Here is a 21,101-nt window from a genome sequence, read left to right as displayed (position 1 = left end):
ACTCTCAAAGTCCACTTCCAGCGACAGCAGTTAGAAACCGTGTAGGTTTGGGTTGTGTTCATTAGACCTGCGTGTTTGGTGCCCCTCAGAAGTGCGGTGCAAAAGAGGATAGGCACTGCCTCTATGCGCTTACTGAAATATTTCCTTTAATTTTTGTAAAATTAAGACTTCCGTTCGTTTTCAGTGTTGACGTAGAAGAACTCAGTGAGTTCTCCCAGAGCGTCAGCAAACCTTGCAGAGAAAGGAACTGCTGTGGTATAAACTCCAGACTTAGGAAATGCATCTGGTCTCATCCTTAATTTTATAGGTGTGGGAAGCTGAGGTGTCACTGTATTCACTTGTCTTCACTTTACTCTCCTTTTGACCACCAAACCTTCAAATGCTTTACAGTGCAAAGCTGTATGTGGGGTTGAGAAATGCAGCCAGCGTGGCAGAGGGTACCATCTTATGACAGCAATTGGAGAAATTGAAAGAAAAAAGACTTATTTTCCATCCCAGGTGGTCAAGGGCTGGAGAACGTTTGTCAGCCCATAGGCAGTGTCTGCACTGGCTGTACGATCGAATGCTAGTTTCTCAAGACAAGATGTGAGGGGAATCAAAGCTGAGTCTCTGTTGGTGTCTATGAACTATGGATCAGGTCTCCAAGCCCCTCTTAATCTGAGCAACATCTAGAAGCCTTTCTCCTACCTCTATCAACTGATGTCCATACAACAGTCTTCTGCATATGTGATGAAGTTACCCAGGGAGAAAAACTTTTAGGAAGCCTTTTGGTTTTGCCAATGCCATGCTGTGAGAGCTGGGGGGGGGGGGGGGGGGGGAAAGAACATGTTGTTTTGCATTTAGTCAGGTTTTCTTTTTATCCGAAGGGACATCATTAACTTTCATCTGTCATTTGAATGTCTGGGAAACAAGGGATCAGGAATAGCTCCTCAGTACCTGGGATGCTGTTTAGGCTATTTTCAGAGTACAGCCATATGATTATTCTGGATGATTTACATTTTAAATGAAAACACATCTTGATATTATCAAAATTTCATTCACAAAGAGATACTATTGTTCTCCCAGTTGTCTGGGAACAGAGCTGACTTGATTGCTAGGAGTGAAAGTGGTCTGAAAATGGTCATCTAACAGAAGCTCTTTGATTTCCTCTTATCTAAATAGTGTATATCTGTTTGCTGTGTAGATTAAAGTGGATACAATGTCTGCCCTCCACCTCAAGCTGCTTGGCATCTGAAACTTGCTGGTAGTAGAGTCAAAGTTTAGTCCTTAAATTCCTTAAATTAGAAGAGTCTTTCTCTGTCTCACCCCCTCTCAAGTTTCAAGAGGTTTTGTATTCTTGGGGGTTTAACTATATAACATTTGTCCTTTCTAAAGAGATGTATATGTCTGTGCCCATATGCTTTTTCTGTCCGCTCTGTGAGATCTCTCTAAAAGTCTTCTCAACCTTCTTCAGTCTGGTTAATCGGGGGGGGGGAGGGAACGTTATCTTGATCAGAGACATTGTGAGCTCCATTTCTGCCACTGCAATTGGAAGCCTTCGTAAAGCTGCAGACTCAAATCTGTGGCTTCTCCCCAGCGTTGTGTGGTGTCTGGGTCACTTTCCCATGAAAGCCCGTTTAATTCCCGAGGACGTGGAAGGCGGCAGCAGGCAACACGTCAGAAACACCTGTTGTCTCAGTTTTTGCACCTTCTTCCCTTTGTTCTGCCCTGTTTTCAGTTTGAGGCAAAGGCTCTGCTCACCAAACTGTCTTATAGCACCTGGTAATTTGTGGCAGGGTCCTTATCGGCATGTGCCAGGAGCTGGTCTCCAGAGGAGGGGAAGGATGCTTTGCTCTTTCCAAGAGCGTGTCGCCCTTGGTCTGTATCGGTGGTGTTTCCTTAGCATAGGTGAAACAACAACATTCTGTTCTGAAGGTGCCAATAACCGAACTCTTGGGTTCGGGAATTTGACCTTTTGCAAAGTATTGAATTTCAGGTTGAATTCCGGTCACTCTTAGCCAATTTAGTGGTGATTTCTAACTTGACGCTTCAGTTAGTCTCCAGTCCAAAGAATGCGGTGAAAACCTCAGACCTCCTCAGAAACCAAGAGCTCGGGACACTTTGAGTCTGAAAACACAAAACTGTTTTCATTGCTTAAATCTACTGAAAGCAGAGATTTCCCAAGAATGCTTTTTTCACCCCCCCTTTCCCAAAGAGAAGTAAATCATCCTTCTCCTGTTGGTTCCACCTGGCCTGTTAGCACTCGGTGGGTGGTACCTGGGGATGCATTACCTGGGAGTGGGGACAATGCTGTGCCCTGTGCAGGCTTGCCTTTCCTCCTGCCGGCACGTGCCCAAGCCTGTTCTCCCCACCGACACTCTCTTCTCCCCATTCCCATCCTGCCCACCCCCAGTTTTTGTCTCTTCCCCGGCTCCTGTCTCTGGGTTGAGTGCCCTCAACCCAAACGCGCTGCCGACATGGACAGCGGGTGAAACCAATTTTGCTGGAACATGAATCTACTGGAGTGTGTAACATATCTGTGGAGTGACAGAAGAAATATTTACTGAGTTCATTACAGACTTAATGAACCAGGATTCAGAGAGGTGGAATAGTAAACATCTCCGTTCTCTGGATGCTGCAAAGCAAAGCCAGAGCTCTGCAGAGGAATTTTCATTTCATTAAACGATTTTATTTTCAAGCCCTGCCCAGCATTACTACAATCCTGCTGGCAGCATTTCCTAGTAGCTACTTTAAGAGGAAAATCTTTAAACCCCATTGAGTAGTTAAAATTACTACTGGACTGGCTACAGCACTGTGGCTCGGCAGTTAGGAATTCTGGTGGAATATTAACCGGTCCCCACATGCAAGAGGCAGATGGTTCCTTTTCTAGGGATGAAGTTGAAAGCTAAGTGTTACCCACACTACCACAGCAAGTCGGTGGTGAAGCGTGCTGGAAAACAATAAGGACCCTGGGGCTCCGAATGCCAAATTCTTTCCATTCGAGTGGTTTGAGCCAGCTCACTTCTTGTGTTTCATTACCACAGCGGCAGCACGATTGATTGCAGAGAAACCACTGTAGAAGCAGGTCTAACAGTGTATCGGAAGGTTTTCTCCTTGATCTGAGGCAGCGTGGTCTTGGCTCTGGTTGCAGAAAAGTTGGGCGTAGCGCAACAGACTGTTCTTAGAATCTTCAGCTCAGTTTAAATCCTCCACGTTGTGGTGCTCTGGCACGGCTGTAGAAGAACATTACCGGTCTCCCCGTAGTACCGACAGCAGCTAAGGAGATCTGGGATGCAGGAAGGACAGACCCTACAGTGTGTCCAAGAGCCGGGAAAGAGCGTCTTCAGCTGCAGTGAACAAGGAGGACGGGTGTACAGAAGAGGCTCCGGCTTGTGACTGGGCAAAGTTTCAGTCGGCGTTTTTGATCATGTTCCCAATGCTGAAATCCAAGTTGGCTGGTAAAAAACACCCACCCCTTTTTGGAACGTGCACCCACATCCACCTCTCCCAAAGCAGTGCTTGGGTGGGATGGCACGCACGTGGTGTGGCACTGGCCACTGATGTGGCTCCAGGGAGGTTCCTGCGTGTGTCCCCCGTTGGCATGGCTTGTTCCTGGCACAGCCTCTGTGCTCATGTGCAGCTCTACCAGCTGGGACACAAACTCTTTCCTGAGGTGTACTGTGGCTCAGCAGGTTCCTTTTGCAGGATCTCACAGCAACAATGGGAAGTGAATCCATCAAGGCCCACAACTGGGTAGTTGTTTCTGTTGTGTCTTTAGAAGCCTTTGCAGGTCTTTGCCTTACAGTACTTGCAGTGTAGGTGATAATCTCTGTCACCCGAGGAGTCAGATCCCCGCAGTGTCCAACCTTGCAATTGACTGCCATCCTGCAATCCAACAACCTAACAACCAGAAGCAACTTTATCCTCTTCCGTGTCGAATCTGAGCCCTGGTACTTTGCATGCTCCCATGTCTCTCCTTGAGTGCTTGTCATTTGGGAAGTTCTTAAAATGACCCCATGCCACATAATTGAAGTGGAACTGCGATTTGAAGGTTAGTGGAGGAATTTCCACACACGGGATCTTCAAAATGAATATGGTTAGACACATCTCTGCCTTGTGAACAGTCAGCAGCAGGTGAACATGAAGGCAGCAGTTTCCCTCCCAACTCCGATGGACGGCCTTTGAGCACTTAAAACCCCGGTGCATCTCTGAACCTTCCTGGAAGTGTTTCAGTGGCTCTGGAAACCAACACTGACAAGTGCTGTGTGTCGGAGAGGGTATAACCTTGCCCCGTTGCAGTCTGGCTCCAGTTAGCTAAGAGTTGAGGTGTCCTGTCCAGCTCGTCCCTCTAATTCCTTATGATGTTTTCAGTACTGTAGTCAGGCCACAATTTTCTAAAAATCCCATTAATTTCTGTGCTGGAACTGAAGCCTGAGCGTCAGGGGGATCTGACAGGGGAAACCAAATGTCCACAGCCACTTGCTTGTTCGGTTAGCTAGGCAAGAGTAACAGGAATGTGGGAGCTCTTCTGGCACGTACCGAAAAGCAGAGGTCCCAGGAGCTTGCAAGGCCAGTAGACCTGGGGTGTCCCAAGGGTCTGCCGTGTGCCTGGGAGGCTTCTGTGGGATGCTTTGGCCTGCAGGGTGGTGGTGGTGGTCAGGTCTACGTTGGTGGATTCCCATGCCATGCTGGGGAATTGTCCCCTCTTTGGGGAGCTCCAGCTTGTAAGTGCTGCCAGCTGCTGCCGAGACGCAAAGGTGCTGGGTCCGATGCTAAGGAAAGAGTTGACTTGGAAAACTAATGGCTAAAAGTGAACCAAATAACTAGATTCTGCCTTTGGCTATGGTGATATCAGGAATTCAGTGCTTCCTTTTAGTTGCAGTCCTGGGAAAAAGACACTGCAGCCCATCTCTTATCAGAGAACTACTGCTAAATGGAGAAAAGCTGACAGCAAATATTTACTCTCGGATCGATTCTGTTTAAAGTGCAATGTTTGTAGCAGAGCTTGGACACAGGAAGGTCAGGTGTAGGATCAAGGCTGCATTTATATAAAGACAGAGGAACGTGCACTGGAAACCCGTGCTTAGAAAGGGAAGGGACCAGAGGATTTTGAAAGGCACACTATGAGGATCTTAATTTTTGTCCTCACGCTGAGCGTTTTCTCGTGTTCAGGTAAGTTGCTCAGAATGGAGCCACGTCCTCTTTCTTTACCGTGGTTTAGGGAGGAAAAGTACAAGACCGCACTGAATTTCTGATGAAACTGTGCCTCCGCCTCAGGGTTTCCAGTGTACGACTACGAGCTCCCTGTCACAGAAGAGGCTCTCAATGCTTCCATTGCAAGGATCAATTCTCAGTCTTGGGGGACAAACCTGTACGGTGTTGTCAGGAGCCACGTCACAAGAGTAAGTGTGCAGACAACGGAGAGCCTTTACCTGGAATATGCTTTGTTGTGGTGGAAAATTCTTTTTCACCCAATTCTGGCAACCCAGATTTAGTTGGAGTTTTCTGATGCTGCTTGGAAGAGGGTGGGTTTGGGGCATTATCTGCAGCTATGGCTTTAGGAACCTAAATATTCCTTGCATGTTGGTTTTTAATGAAAAATACTTTAGCAGTTTGAATTTTCAACTTTCCACCCCTAGAGTAGAAATCTTTGAGGGATGTCTTGTAAGATTTTGTTCAAAATTGTTGTTTTTAAATGCCTCCAGCTAACTGCTTTGCTTTGGGCATGAAGTAACCTGATTCATCTGAAGGTCTCAGCTGAACGTCCGCACTGCTACTTAAATGCCACCACAACTGCATTGAGGATTCTTTCTCCAATCTGCATTTACATCATCTGTCTCTACACAGCAATTCTGGCCTACTAGTGTCTAAATGCAGGCAGGAAACCCTTATCTGGTTTGATTTGTGTTGCTCAGAAATATATTGGATACCCAGAGTCAAGGAATTAAGCTTCCTAGTTTAAAGTTAGCATGTCCATGTACCTGAACATCCTCAGAACCATTCTCTTTCTAGAGATGGCGTGTATCAAGTCTTCTGCAAGAATGAATGATAAAGATGACTTTTGGATTGATTTAATTTTGGGGAAAAAAAAAAAGTGATTGAAAGCAGTGGGATTTTTGCTGTTTGTCTTTTTTGTTGAGTCTCCTATCTTGATTAGACTCTGAGAAGGGAAGGTGAGAATCCTAATGCATCAACAAAAGCAACCAGACTCTCTGAAGATTGCAGCGTAGCAACGCGTGCTGCCCACTGAGGCACCTGAGCTGACAAGCAGCGACTCTGTAAACTGCATTAATTCAATGGCTTTGCAGTTGTGTGATTTTTCTTTCCAAGTCGTGTGTTTGCAATAGACTTCCGAGGAGTCTAGCTATCCACAGCAGAGTTGTTAGCAGCCTGGTTCCCACAGAAGAGGGGGTAGCATGCAGGGGCAGGGCTTTGACAGCTATAGTGTTGTCCCACCCCCCCGCAACCGACACTGAGCAGTAGGAGGATTTTGCAATGGCTGTGATGTTTCAAGTGAAACCCCTGTGGAAAGCTGTTCCGTGTTGCTGTTACCAAATCTGCCTAAGAGTAACTCCTGAGCACAGTAAAACAGCCTTTCCACATGGAGCAATCTGCTCTAAACTGGGCACTGACCCATAACGCCCTTACGCCTTGCTGCTTCTTGACAAAGAAGCAAGGTTGCCACGTAGTCGGCATGGAAGAATGACAGGCACTAATTACACATTGTGTTGGCCTTCCTTTTACCAGGTTGACATGTGGAACAGCAACGCTTATAGGCTAGAGCTACAGTTCAGCATCCGTGAAACTGTGTGCACGAAAGCTTCAGGGAGAGACCCGTTCACGTGTGACTTCAAACTTGGGCCTTTCGTGGTAAGTGCCTCTGGTGTGAATGGGAAGCCCTTGCTCTGTGCAGGATGTTCTCGGGGCACGTTGAAACGCTGCTGGTGCAAGAGAGGATGTGTGTCTTGGAGCAGCATGTAGTGAAAGCGTCTGTGTGCTTTGGGACCAAATCCTGGAAGGAAAGTATGGCTTGTTTTCTGCAATAAGAAGGTTGAAAGACTAAGGTTTGACCTGCTTTTGTGTATCGTGCATCTAGGTACCGTATCATGGCTTATCTTCTTATGTAGCGCAGATTCCTACTCCGTGCTGACAGTGCTAACCTTTCTCAGCTCTTCAACTCTCTTTTCAGCCCGAAATCAACACAGATCAGGCTCTTGATATAGCTCGTGTTGCGCTTTGATTCTTAGATGACCAGCTTTGGTGTAAATACATCATCCTTGAATCCATACTTATCTGTGCACAGTTATTTTTGACAAAACGTGGCTTCCATTGCGAGCTCCTGAGTGGTTGTGTCCTAACTGTTCGCACAAGTGTTGCAAAGCACGTGGAGTAGCTCCTGAGGCCCTGTGTGCAGTGATGCCATACTGTGTGTCAGACTTCCACAGAGATTATCTCTGGTTCTTTGTGCTGCTCCAAGCTGAGCTCTTCTCTCCTCTTTTTCCTCTGGGAATGGCTGCCAAACTTATCTGTCCTTCCTGGGACTTTAAGGAGGAGGAGAGACTCTGGGAAGGCACTGAAGAGATGGCACAAAGGCTTTTCGCGTAACTTATGAGTTGTGCTACTACCTCAGGAGGTGGTTTACCCCATGAAGAGCGGGGATAAGCGTCTCTGAGTATCACCGCTCTGGAGCTAAGTAGTTTGTGTGCTTGTAGATGAGACAACATGGAACTGGCGGTTGTTGCTACATTTTCTTTAAAGACGCAAGGGTTGGCTGCTGTGAAGTTATCACTGTATCCTAAACAGACACTGTCCCTCTTCTTGTTGGGGCAATATGATATGAAAGATAGTGTGAGGATCTCTGTTTTCCAAACTTGGGTGTCAAGTTTGGCTGGAGCTTCTGTCAAATCGTAGAGACAACTTTAAAGGTAATTTAACTTCTAGAGCTGGAGCTACCATCGGCATAGCTATGCACAGATCTTCTGTTTGTGCTTGGTGATGCACAAGGATTTGCAGATTTTCTTCTGCCTCTAGCAGCTCAAGATTTTATACAACTAATACGCAATAACTTGCATGTTAGCAAGTGGAGCAATAACTTGTGTGTAGTTGTATGCTGCCAGAATATATTGGCCTGGCTGTAGTCAGCTCCAATAACTTGTTAGGTCTATAGTCTTGCTTGAGTTTCTTCCTTTTGGAATTTGATTTTAAAATCCCTGTACAGGTTCCCTCCCATCAGTGAAACTCCCATGAGAAGGTTCGCACAGTAGCTCGCTTTACGGGATTTGCTCTATTTTGATCTGTTACAGCCAACCGCTTTCTGCAGAAGTAGTGTGGAAGTCTCCGGTGAGTTGATCTCAAACGTTATCGTGCAGTGCCATCGTGGCACATCCAGCTCTGAATCGATGAGCAGCGAGGAGGTAAGGAGCAGGAAAACAGATTTTTGCTACCTGGGGGAGTGAAAATTCCACTTATCCTATTCCAAGAAGTCAGGTGTATATATGTGAAGTGCAGCTCCTGTAGCAGTTGAAGGCTTTGATCAGAAAATTGAACATGGTTTGAAATCCAGCTGTCTCCTGTAATGCTTCACTTTCCATCAGCTGAGAGCTTTGACCTTGCTTGATGAATGGCGGGGGAGAGTGTGAATCTCTGCGGCAGTCTGGCACATCCGCCAACTCCAACGTTCCCTCCTTGTTGACATGTAGAGTATGTGCCTGGAGAACAGTGATTGGCACATCTTAGAAACAAATACCGGTGACTCTGGCTCTGTTACCAAACCCAGCTCTCAGCTGAGTGTGTAATCACAGTATTGCTGAAGAACATTTGCTCTGCTGAGATTTGTGTTCCCTTTTTGAGCTCTTATTTGGTTTTTAAGGTGTGATTAAATGCTGACCCAACCTATGAATTCCTGCTAGCTGTTTTCAAATCATGCCAGTGTCTGCTTTTTCCGTGAACTAACACTTAAAACTGGGTGTCTGCAATTACAACACAGATCTACAGTGGGTGTTGTACTTGAGGATTAAATGCAAGGAACAAAGATAGTTTCACCAGCAAGGTGCCAGAGGATATGGACGGCTTTTACTTTCGGAAGATGCAAGTGACTAAATTAATAACTTGAAGCAAACAGGATTCTATGTCACCTTTTGGTTTGAATTGGCAAATTAGCTTGTAATTTAGTTTCAGTTGTTCAGAATCTCTATTGAGAACTAGCTAGTGAATGCACCACAGGAAGTCTTGATGTGCAGAGCAGAAAGACTGCATGTGAAGTATTGAAATATGTAACGTAGTCTTGGATGTTCAGTCTGTCCTCTGTGGGTTAAGCATAACTCTTGTTTAATAGGGCATTCAGTATAAACACTTGCTTTTACAAGCAGACATCTTCCTGCAAGTCTTCTTTAACCATCACTTAAAATTCAGTACGGCTGCCAATATTCCTACTGGGGAATATATTTCCTGCAATGTTAATAAGGAATAAATGCCAAAGGGAATTATTTCACATGAAAAGGAAAGTATTTCTTTCTGCAGAGGGCTGCAGCAAGTGTTCCACAGTTCTTGCTCTAGAGCTGTAATTCCATTCAAGGGAACTGAGCCTGGCTGAGGTGGCATAGCTCCCGTAGTGCTGGTGGCATTTAGGTAGGAAAAGGAATTGTGATGGGTTCATGTTACTGGGATAGACACCAATGAAACAGCACAGAGAGCTTTTAAAAGAGTAATCTGGGATAAATGAGGCAGAGAGATGCCCTGTGTGATTGCAACAGGCTCGCTCTGCTCTCCTGGCTGTACCTGCACTGCAGTAAGGTCAGGTAAGGTATCAAGTACTAAAGGTTTTGACCTGAGAGCCTCTTTGCAACCGCAGACTTCCTTAGCGACAGCACTGCTTTGCAATAGTGTCAGTAGTAATCTTGTTTTCAGAGCAATTAATAATAAAGTTTGGAATTACTTCAATGATCACATAGTACCTGAGGAAATGAAGGAGAGGTGGACTTTTTGACAGATGAGCTTCTTAAAGAAATGTCTTTAATTTACAGATGATGCATGTGCCGATAATGAACCCCAACAGGCGAGGCAGCAGTCGCAGAGAAGGTAAGCCATTTCTGCTGTGCTGGACTGTCCCAGGACATCTTGGTTTGTCTTTTGGACCATCTGAAGGTCATCTGAGGGAGAAGAAAATATGGAAGACCAGCTGTTTGCTCAGGTCATGGCCAGCTGCTTTTTCCTGTGCAGAGGGGTGTGTCACTTGGGAAGCAGTGAGGGCATTAGGCTGTGAAGTAGGGCAGCGCTGAGGTTTGTACACTCTGTGTGTGCGTCTTCTGCATTGCCAGATCCGTGCTCTCGTAACTAGTGCTTGTGTGCATCCTTGAGGTTGTCCCGATGACGTGCAGCGTGCTGAATGAACACGTGTTTGAAAGTGTATAACACTCATGTATGTCTCCGTGCTCTTGTTTTAAAAGAGGTATTTGCTCCTGACACCTTCCGTTCAAGGGGAAGAGGTGGCAGCCATGGAGACTGGCATAAACCCAGCTACTTCAGCTCTGACAAGATTGAATAATGCGGATCGGGTGAGTACAATTCCAAGCGTGGCTTTTACGCACCCTAGGTCCACGGGTTTTGCGGCAGGGTGGGAAAGTGACTGCTCAGGATAAAGGACCTCTTTGGGATCGTGGTTCTTGGCTGTGAGCATGTTAAAAGCTATTTTACTCTAGGTATTTGTAGGACTTGCTTATGGGGAAATTCAGTGATGCAAACAGCACTATCAGCGCCATTGACAAATGTCGATGGAGTGGCAATCTCTGGTGCCTGCAGGAGGGCTCACAGAACAGGGCTCTGACCAGTTGTCAAGGCAGCAGCAGATGTTCTTGATTTTCCCCTTGTTGCTTCACTCCTAGGAAGACATCCCAACTAAGAGCTCAGGGTTTTCGCTCAGTCTTGAGTAGTCCATCCCATATACTCACACAAACACCAGTGTCGTGGTGTGCAGGTAGTGTCAGTGGTGCGCAAGAATATCAATCTGCTGGCCTGAGCTCTGGATAATGTTTTGGGGACACTTTGAACCTTATCCGAACTGGCTGCCCTTAGCAGGGGTGTATCACTTGGCTGTGGGATCTGGAACATGCCCTGGCTGTGTACTGGCAAAGACACCCATGAGTCGTTGGGTGCCCCAGTCCTTCGGTAAGTTACCCCCCCATCTTTGTGCTGGTGCTGTCCTCCCACCCACGGCTAGTTGGGTCTATATATACTGCAAATTCTTGGAGGAACAGCCATGTCTTTGTACCAAATCTAATGCAATAGGGCCCTGAGGCCGCACGGTTCAGCAAACAAAAAATGAATATAGTAGTAAGGTATCTGGGAGAACCAAGATGCAGTTTACCCAGGGGAAGTGTTTGTTGCAGAAGAGCTGTAAGGAGATGTTTGGAGCCCAGTTAATGGGAATGATAATGAAAGGCACCCATGATTCACTGGAGCTGGCAAGGTCTGTCTTACACAAACCACCTTTGCTGACCTATTTCTGAGGCTCTGTGTGGGAGCAGCTCTAATCGCTGCTGATATTTTACCTGCCATCTTATGGAGTTAATCTAAAGGGAAGTGGTTTTGAAAGAGTTTTAGCAACACAGAATGGAGATCATTCTTTGGCACGCTAAACAGTTTTAAAGTAGTTGGGAAAGGAAGACGAAATTACTTAGCACTATGTCTTTGTGATTAAAAAGGTTTTGTACGCTCACTTGGGTACGTATTGTTGGCTGCTCTGTGTCCTGGTAGAGAGTGCCAGAACTGAATGCTCCATGTGCGTGGAGCTCAATTCAGGCCTGCTGCATTGGGAACAAGACAGTTTTAGATGTAATTTAGCACCGATGACTCACCAAAAACTAACACATGTTACTCATAAGCATATCTGTGGTAAACCTATATGTGCTGAAGGAGACATACCCCCTACTCTCCTAGAAACTAGATATGAAAGGAAAACCCAGTCGTTCTGCTAGGTCAGGTCTTTGTTTGTAAAAATGGTTTCATTAAATCCATATGCTATTTTAGTTTATCCATGAGCCAGTAAAGGTGATAGGCTGTTTTAATCACTACCTTTCCTTTCATAGTAATCTCTAACTTTTCTAAATGTCTTTGAACTTCCTTATGCATATTGCAGTGGGATTCTGGCGTGCGCTCTGTGTCCTTCTGGGTACCTTTAATGCAAGGAGATAGTGTGGAAAAACTGAGGCTCAGTGAAGAGTAGCAAAAGGTTAACTTTCTCCTCCAGAGAAGAGGGGGGACAAATTTTGTAAACGCCTGACCATTGTTGGCTTCTGAGAACCAAACTGTCTCTGGCTGGGTGAATTTGGGTTGAACCTTCTTCAACCAATCTTCCGGCAAAGTTGTGGGGAAGGAGGTCTATGAGCTCGAAATGGGCAGACATCCTTTTGTTTGTATTGGGAAATGCCATGTATCTTAAATTAGTTCAAACCATTTTGTGTTCCTGGATCTAATGCCTAACAAAACTCTAAACCAGAAGCAAGTTGTGAAATCTTTTTGAAAGAGAATATGAAAGAAATGGGAAGAAATTTATGGTTCTTGAAATCCTGTGCACTTTGAGTTTTAATACTTTCTGCTTCCTCTTGGAGAGAGGTTTTAAGTGTCATTTGTGGAGCTGTGTTTCATACCAGTGTCCTAGGATTTGGACATCTTGGAGGCAGATACATCAGGAGATTAAGGAAGAATCTCAAAACTCCTCAAACCTCCTTGTTTCTTTTGTTTTCATTGATTTGACTTATTAGCTGTAAAGTCTGGAGATGTCTTCTCAATTTCACCTGTATCCAGAGTTAGAGGGTTTCATCCGTGGGTTTAATCTGGAGCCACACGTATCCAAATTATTTCATACGTTTGAGGCCAGGGAAAGTTATTCACAGCTTTTTTTCCTGTGTTTTGGTACCTGTGTGATCATGGCTGGCATTATTACAAGCTGTACTGTGATGTTTGGTGGGGCATGGGAAAAACATGCTGTGTTTTGAGATAGCAGTAGCTCAGCTGAGACTATTTTGGGGGAGGCTGGAGAAACAGCAATTTAATAATAAAGACTTTCATCTCTTACTCAAAGAACCTGGCAAAGGCAAAGCTAGTCAAGTTCAGGTAAGAAATGAAATGTGATTCTTGTCTTTTTTTAGGCAACAGTATGGGTAACTGATGGCTGCAAAAATTACTAAGGCAAGTGTCTGACAATTTTTCATGCTGGATTTTACATTTTCTGAACTAGATCTTAACTTTTTGGCTACAGGAATTGTTTCAGGGGAATCCTATGCCTGACTATGCAAGAAGCTAGGCTAAATGATCTCACTGGTGCTTTCAGGCTGTTTTTATTTATTAGAACAAACTAAATATTCAAGAGGAAAAAAATCAGTGCAATTGTTTATATAAAGAAGAACTTTTTCAAGTCTGCGGTCTTGAGAGCCACCCGTCTGCCAATGCCCGCAGGAGTTAGCAAACTGCGTGTGAAAGAACCGCATCAATGCTTAATGAGCTTACTTCAGTGACAAGTCCTAATCAGATTTTCTGGATTTATTTCCTAGTGCATCTCTGGAACTGGGGAGATCGTAAAATTCACATGTCATGCTGTGGACCAATCTTTCTGACAAATAGCTCGGACACACGAGTGAGAGCCAGCTGCTGTAGAACAGCTGATCGCTGGTTGACAACCTTGGCTTGCAACAGGCGTGGAGGTCGTTAGTTAGCTTGGTCTGCAAGGTATGTGCAGAGCTTGCTGGAGCTGTGTCAGCAAAGGGCACGTCAGTGGTGCAGTCAAACCCCTGCTGAAATTTTTGGGGAGGGAGGGACTCCTGCTCTGAAAGGATGCTGTTTAGCACACATGCAATATTAAAGGCTTTTTGAGTGTGCGCAGGTATAAGGAATTGTGGGTTCCGTTAAGCTGCAATCTGCTTAATGGTGTTTGTGGCTCTGAATCGCAAAAAGGAGCTGAAAAAATGGCTCAAACTCACCTAACACCTAGCAAAAGAAAAGGGCCCCAACGCTCCGCTGTTCCAAAATCAGCTGCCTAAGGCAGTTGTCTTTAGTGCAGGGTGGAGTCCGACCTGTGACTTATGTCTGGAGTCTGGCCAGCAATACTTCATTTCCTTGAACAGGAAAATTAAGAAGAAAGCTCCTGCCTTTGCTTGCAATATACATGTAGATTGTGAATACTGATTTTCTCTCACTGTCATTAATCACACAAGGAAAGTGTGTTGTGTTTGTTTTGGTTTTTTTTTTACAGACAATCAAATTCCTTCTGCATCAAGCCAAGGGGCTGTGATTTCCTCCTCGAGTTTTCTACATTTTTCTTAAAATTACTCTCTGGCTGAGTTCTCACCTGGCATAGCTCGCTGCTGGCGGGGATGTGGTGATGGCAGTTGTTACAAGCTGATTAGCAGCCTTGCAAAAGTACAAGTAAATAGGCTGTCATCCTTCAATATTAGGGTTGTTGTGGGGTTTTGGTTTTTTTAATGGACGACTAACTGGCAACATAGGGCCTCTTCTCATACCCAAGAAATCCAGGATCCAGCCTTCAGAGTGAAATGGATGCTTGTTTGTCTTCTGTAAAAATAATAATGGAGCAGGGTGCGTAACCACCCTCCTGGGGCATGGAAAGAAGAGCTTTTATCCCCAGTGTCCTCATTAAGAAGCTGCTTGATTTTTAGTTCCAGTTTTGTATTCTCATGGCTTCATATATTCTGTCTTTGGGGGTTTTATTCCTCTCCATTCACCCACTCCACTTTCTACAGTTCTCAGAAAGCAGCTTATGGCTTTCTGGGGAAAAAAGCGAAGCATCAGAGGGAAGGAAAATCCCTGCAGAATGGGATCTGTTGCATAGTGCATGAGCTCCGTGTCGGATCAGCTTTAAGAGTGAGAGCTAGAGCAATTTATCTCTCAGGCAATGTGGAGGAAATGACAGACTACGTTATATTCCTCCTGCCTTGGAGTCTGCCTGTGATAGCCTTGGTGCCACCTGACATCTGTGACATGCTGCAGCAGAGAGGACAGCATGCTTTCATCTGTCCGGAGGTGAAGGACTGAAAACGAAGCAGACCTTTCCTGATGCTCAGGTCAGATTGTGGTGCCGGGATAAAGCAGAGGTGTTACAGCAGAGAGGAGAATCGCCGTGACAATCTCTTGTTGCTGTTCTGAACGGCAGCGATTTTTGCCTTGCTCTTTGTCCACCTCTTCTGGATCTGTTTTAGAAGGATTAGACCTACTGCTGCACTGAGGACATTGTTCCTGCTTCGGGAGGATGCTGAGCTTGGATGATTCCTTAGACTTCACTGTGTGTCTGAGGCCTGGTTTTCAGCCCCTTAATCTAATTCCTGGAGAACATCAACAGGACTTCACTGGAGGAACAGAAAGGGCCCTGGGCTGTCTTCCAGCCTACTGCTCAATGTGGCACTTTGCAAATGCTAGAAATGAGCTTGTCAGAGAATCACGCAGGTTGGGAAGGACATCTGGAAGCCCAGCCCCAGCTCAAACCAGGGCCAGGTTCATGAGGCTGTGCAGCTGAGGTGTGAATATCCCGGGATATAGATCCCTCATCCTCTCTGGGCTCCAGGTTCAGTGTTGGAGCACTCTTGGGGGAAGATTTTTTTTTTTCCTTAAACTGAGCTGGAGTTTCCCATGTTCACACTTGTTGCTCTTTCTTCTCTTGTGACTTGGTGCCCAGTGGTGGTCCTGGGTCTTTGGCCTGCACTCCCATCTCCAGGGCTGGGCAGGACCCAGGTGCTCCTGGACAAGCTGCTCGCAGAGCGTTGCTGTATCTGTCACTGCCACGTGTGCGGACACTCCTTTCTGGCACAAATCTATCCTGAAAATTTTACTAACAAAATTGTCTTACAGAAAAATTTCAGGTTGCCATGGTGACAAACTTGCTGAAGATACAGTGTAGGCTACAGACTGCTGTAGAAGCAGTCACATGTTTCCTTAGAAAAACACATCTCAAATTTCTTCTGCATATTGCAGCTCTTAATTCAGATATGTTTCTCAGAAGACCATACATCAGCTTATAGCCTCAACCATCTCTGCTTTTGAGACCTTACAATATGTGCTGATTTGTGTTTTGCATCTGCGGGTTTCTTTTTACAGATTCCTGATGGTGTGATTCTGACACTAAACAAATTAATAAGCAACTCAGTGAAGCTGAATATATTTTTTTTTTTCTCCCGAGGCCATGGATGTTTGGTTAGTTTCCTGAAGTATGAGACAAATTTTGAGCTATGACATTTCTTCCTCCTCTCCCTTTTTTTTTTTTTTAAAGTAGATTGGAGAACGAGAAGAATCAAGATTCGAAGATCCGGCGTGTGAAGAACCTGATGCCATTTCCTTTTCGTTTTGATGGAAAACGATTCTGTAATGAAGTGACGGTCTTTCCCTAAACTTTCAGCTGTAATGTCAAACGGCCATTGGATGAGCTCATCAGATGCTAAATGCGTGCACTCATCAGTCCACAGCCGCCTTCTGATGTGTTAGAGCTCGCTGGGAGGACTGTCTCAGACACCTAACTGTGTCCAGTATGTGTGGTATCATCTCATAACGATGCTATTAAAGGATCATTACTCCATCTGTTTGTTCTGCCTTGCTCTCTGGTTGCTTGTAATTTTCTGTAATGCTTGTAGCTAATTATTGATTCGTTCAAACTAATAAAGGCACTTAATTCCTTTGTTCTCTGGGGTGCAGCAGCTGTGGACAAGGTGTCTTGCTACAAAGCCAAAAGCTGGAGTTTTAGCCCACCAGCAATCTAACTTTAATGGGTACTTGACCACTGCTGGAGGGGGCTGAGGGGGAAGCTAATGACAGTGATCGTCAGATACTGATGGCTTTGGAAGAAGGTCAGGTTAGCACAGACCTTTGATGTGTTCCTCTCCTGGGAAACGGACCCTTGGGAAGGGCAAGGTTACTGTGCAGTTTTGGGGGCACGGGGTTTGGGTTTTTAAGGCTTTACCCACCAAGTTTGCTCTTTGGTTATGGTGTAGGCTGGTATTTGGGGTGGTGCTTCGATGCACACCTAGTCATTAATTGCCTAGATAGTTCAGGAACACCCTGGCCAGTCCATCTGTGTAGCTGTGATAATGGACCTACTGGAAAGGAGGTACTGGGCTGATTCTTCACAATTCAATGCCTGAGAAATCTAGAGACTTGCCCAGGCAGCTCCTGCCGTGCGTGGTCCTCTCCGTGTGCTCAGGCCAGTTAACATCCTGGGCGTGAGGAACCCAAGGCTCCGTAGCGTCTTTGCTGCTGCAGATGTGACTGCTTTGGACATATGCAGGTCATCTCTAAACAGGCAGGCAGTGGGAGCTGTTCTTGTGGAAGCAGTCACGTAGGGCAGCCTTTTGTACGTAGTGAAGGTACTGAAGAGGCGTTTTGTGCGTAGTTGGGCTAACAGCAGAGGTTCATCCGTGAGCCTGGGTCAGCAGGATTAGAAGGACTGAGCAGCCCTGTGCGCAGGGAGTCTCCTGGCTGCTTCAAACTGCGCATCAGAGACTCTTGTTGCAGTTCTGGAACCAAATGTGCTTTTCTACCTGTTTTTGTCTTTCCTTCCCTGTTTCCAGCTGAGTTTTTCTGGTACGGGTGGGAAGAGGCCTCTGGGGGAGATGCCTGTTGCCTGAGTGCTGGTGACCCAGCTAGGTGGTTTCTGTCGTGCTCGTGATGGCTTTGTGCTAAACTGGATCAAAATAATAGGTGAATGCTCTGAGACAGAAATTGTAAAATTAGTTGGATATCTGGTGGAATACAACAGTGCCGTTTAGTGCTGAAGAAGTCTTTGAAACATGCGGGCATAATAAAGCTGTCTCCTTTAGGAAAAAGTTATCAGCTGGGTTTTAAGATCTATTTCCCTCCTTGTCCGCTCCCATCGCACGTGTACTGGCTTGGTTTGCAGTTTTGCTGCTCTGCTCCCTAGTACTTAGCTGTCTGTCTTAGCAAGTGGCAGTCATGGGAGCTGCAGAATTGATCGGTGGCTCCTTATCAGTTATGCATGGTCCCTCCTTTCAAAACAAACTGATTTTTCTCTTTCAAGCAGCTCTCCCATCCAGTTTGACTCTGTTAATTTTCCTGACTGATTGCCGCAAGGTAACCTGATTTGTAGGGATTTCTATCTCATAAACATGACAACACGTAGTCAGCGGAGCCCTCGATGATTACCCGTACCAGCGGCAGGGAGTAGAAGGAGGTGGAAGCTGCTGATAAGGTGTAGAGTTAGGGGTTCAGCAGAGGAAGGGCTGTTTTCACTTCTCACAGTGGTTTTGCTTTGCCTGCATCAACAGGATTAGGAACATCACCCCTTCCTTCGTTGTGAATGCGCAGAGTCCTTGTGTCATCTGTTTCTCTGCTGCAGTTGAGTGATTTTTTTTGCTGAGCATCTTCTTTGTAATAGGGGTGACTTCACACCTTTGGGCTGGTTTTAGGTAGAACCGTGACTCTTCATTTAAAAGCTGGTGGAAAGAGACAGCTTAGCTGCTTTCTGAAACTCCAGAGCTCAAGTGATTGCGGCCTTTGTCTTCTCACACAGATGTGTATGTCTTCCTGGCCTAGACAAAGGCATGGGTGGGCAGAAGAACTTCCTGGGCTGTTCCTCTAGGAGCTTGCTCTGTCTCCTGGAAGGGATGAGGTAGATCGATGCAAGCATGTGCATGGGCTGTAACATCTCCTTTTGATGTAATAAAAGCAATGAAAGGCCAGCCCTCTGCAGTATATATGGGACACCTATACACTAATCATGTGTGCTTCTCAAAAAAACCAAACCAACCAACCAAAAAAACCCCCACCCACCAAAAAACCCAAAGAAAACATTTCCCCCATCCCCAGCAAAATGGATTACAGGTACTTTAAGCTCCTTGCTGTATGCAAATACCTTCACACCTAGAAGCTGATGTGGCATCTGCTGTGCAGATGTTTATCTGGCACTGGGGAGTAATATTTTCTTTGTCTGCATTAGTCAAGTCTTTCGTGGTCCCAAATCGCTGACTCAAGCACTCATTGCTCCAGCGTACGACTGATAGTTGCTACGGATGTTCCCTTCCAACTCCCATGTCTGAGAGTTTGGTCTGAAATACCACAACCGCATCCAAAAACAAATCTCTCCTCACTGTGAAGCCTGAAATCGTACCGGGGTCTTGGTTCTGTTTGTATTCAGCCGCGTCCTTCGCGCTTGTGGACTCCCACCCTCCAAGTACGCTGGTAGACTCCAAAACTGCTTGAGCTTGCTCCCTCCAAGGGAGGCCGTTTGTTTGAGCCTTGCCTTGGCAGAAGGTAAAAACGTAGTCACCTTTTCAATGCAGAGCATCTGCAGCAGCGGTGGGATGAGGAAAGAAGTGAGGAATTACGTTAATTTGGACTTCTCTCCCCTCCCAAACATGTTTTAAGTTGCTTTGTTGTTTAATTTGCTTGGAGTGCTAAACTTGAAGTGATTTTGCCGCATATAGCGCTCGGCACGCTTCCTTCCACCTTGGGAAGCGTGCTGGTGCATTGGTGGCCTCACAGCGATTCTGTTCGCTTGGGCTAGCTGGGAGCGAGTAGAATTACCAGCAACTAAGAGGGGTTCAGTGCTATGTGAAACTGGCCTAAGAAAATTCTCAGAGGATCATCTAGAGTGAAAACTGGATGGCGCCTAGCCTGTGTCAGAAGGAGGGTTATTGCTCATCCTGAAGGAATGCGGAGATTTCCTGGCATACGCTCTCCTGTCAGCAACCTAATCTCAGGTGGGTGACAAAGCAGACTGACCTCTGGATGATCTCTCTGAAATGAAGGAGAGGCCTTAATTGCCAAGCCCACGTCCTAATGCCAAGTAGTGAGATGCTGGGATCAGGACCTGAGTGTTTTCCAGTCTTGACTCTACCGTAGAACGTGCAATTATCGGTACGTCTGCAAGCGCAAGTTCAGCACAGAGGCTTGGGAGGGTTTTAAGAAGACACAGCTGTGCTAAGGATGGAGAACATCCTTCGTGGCAGAATTAGTCCGTAGCTAATGCTGAGGGTCAGCGTTACTGCGGGGGCTGTTGGTGAGCGTGGCTGGGCACTTCTGCTCCTGTTCCCACTGGTGGTGATGCCCACTAGGTGTCAGAATTGAATAAATGCAAGGCTGGCACAGGGGAGACAGGATCACAGCTTTCAAATTATTTCAAATTATTCTCATTTTTATTTTTTTTTTCCCCTTCTGATTTCTGGCCTGCTGTGTGATAAAATAATTTTTTGGGAAGGAGGATCTGTTTGTTTAAATGGTGAAGAGAACAGGGGAGAGGAGGAGAAATGACTGAGACAAAACATCCTGGCCAGGTTAGAGCGCTCATTTTGCACACGGGAGCACAGAGCTTAAATTCTGCTGCGGGCACAAAGATGGTTTTGCTTTTTACTCCTAGGGACAGTAGAGTTTTCTCTCCTGCGTGACAAATGAATCCTTTTTGATAAAATGGCTCTTAATCAAATTTCCCAGCCATCCCTTGCCTTTGGTAAGAAGAAAGCTAGAGAAATGCTGGTTGTAGAAAGGGTTTAACATTATAGTTGAAGTTTTCTGCCTGTCCCCCTGCTCCTCGCTCTCGTCTCTCCTCTTATTCAAGAGCTCAGCTCATTCACTGCAGCAGGCTAATGGTAGCAAGGGCATCATAATGGCTCTAAAGATTAGATGCGCTAATTAATGCTTGCACAACTGGGAAGAAATTTGCTGTCTGACTCTTCACAGCTGTCACTATGTTTTCTCCTTTCAGACCTTCTGCCAACTTTAAAAAAAATCCTCTTCTTTTTCCCCCCTCTTCCCAGGACAAATTGTTGCCTCGGTCTCATGGTGCAACGGGGACTCTGCAGGAACCAGCACCAGCGGATCACTGGAACCTCAGACCAGTTTTCTTTTTCTGTGCATGTTGCTGGTGAGGTTTGGTGCTGCTGTGTGACGTCCCTAGAAGGTCTCCCAGCTGATCTTGGCCGAGGTGACGTGTTCTTGTAGTTTTCTTCTTGTGGCATCGGTGGGGAAAGCTCATTCTCCTTTACGATGTTCTCACCTGCCTTGTTGGGTGATGATCTCAGTCAAGGGTGGCTCAAAATGTCTCTCAGGGAAGGAAGCACAATGTTGAGTGACTTGTTGAATGTGCTTGTCCTGGCTTTAGCTGGTTCTTCTCT

General features: G+C 45.9%; 1 protein-coding gene and 1 long non-coding RNA gene across 6 annotated transcripts in view; both read left to right on the top strand.

Moving 5' to 3' along the window:
* Nucleotides 1–4,991: 4,991 nt before the first annotated feature.
* On the top strand, nt 4,992–16,659 carry SPP2 (secreted phosphoprotein 2). Of its 3 annotated transcripts, none has more exons than XM_075755903.1 (7): nt 4,992–5,151; nt 5,257–5,381; nt 6,727–6,849; nt 8,283–8,393; nt 10,002–10,056; nt 10,425–10,532; nt 16,256–16,659. In XM_075755903.1, the coding sequence occupies exons 1-6, from the start codon at nt 5,103–5,105 to the stop codon at nt 10,520–10,522; spliced, it is 561 nt and encodes a 186-aa protein (XP_075612018.1). In that variant the 5' UTR covers nt 4,992–5,102; the 3' UTR covers nt 10,523–10,532; nt 16,256–16,659. The 3 variants fall into 3 exon arrangements, with proteins under 3 accessions (XP_075612018.1, XP_075612019.1, XP_075612020.1); XM_075755904.1 differs by having other exon boundaries at nt 16,253–16,659; XM_075755905.1 differs by lacking the exon at nt 16,256–16,659 and adding an exon at nt 13,125–13,198.
* A 4,099-nt stretch (nt 16,660–20,758) lies between these two features.
* Nucleotides 20,759–21,101, top strand: part of LOC142602305 (uncharacterized) — a 119,238-nt gene continuing 118,895 nt past the window's right edge. For all 3 annotated transcript variants that reach the window (XR_012835968.1, XR_012835966.1, XR_012835967.1), the window contains exon 1: nt 20,759–20,911. This is a non-coding gene — a long non-coding RNA (uncharacterized LOC142602305). The remainder of the gene's footprint in view (nt 20,912–21,101) is intronic.

Source organism: Balearica regulorum, chromosome 6 (assembly GCF_011004875.1).
Source record: "Balearica regulorum gibbericeps isolate bBalReg1 chromosome 6, bBalReg1.pri, whole genome shotgun sequence".
NCBI classification, from domain to species: Eukaryota; Metazoa; Chordata; class Aves; order Gruiformes; family Gruidae; genus Balearica; species Balearica regulorum.
This window is presented reverse-complemented; position numbering and strand designations above follow the sequence as displayed.

Excerpts from the sequence above, each read along its gene's own strand:
- SPP2 (XM_075755903.1), top strand. The coding sequence starts at position 5,103 with ATGAGGATCTTAATTTTTGTCCTCACGCTGAGCGTTTTCTCGTGTTCA. Across the intron at positions 5,382-6,726 it reads TCAGGAGCCACGTCACAAGA|GTTGACATGTGGAACAGCAA; the intron begins GTAAGTGTGCAG and ends TCCTTTTACCAG. Across the intron at positions 6,850-8,282 it reads TCAAACTTGGGCCTTTCGTG|CCAACCGCTTTCTGCAGAAG; the intron begins GTAAGTGCCTCT and ends GATCTGTTACAG.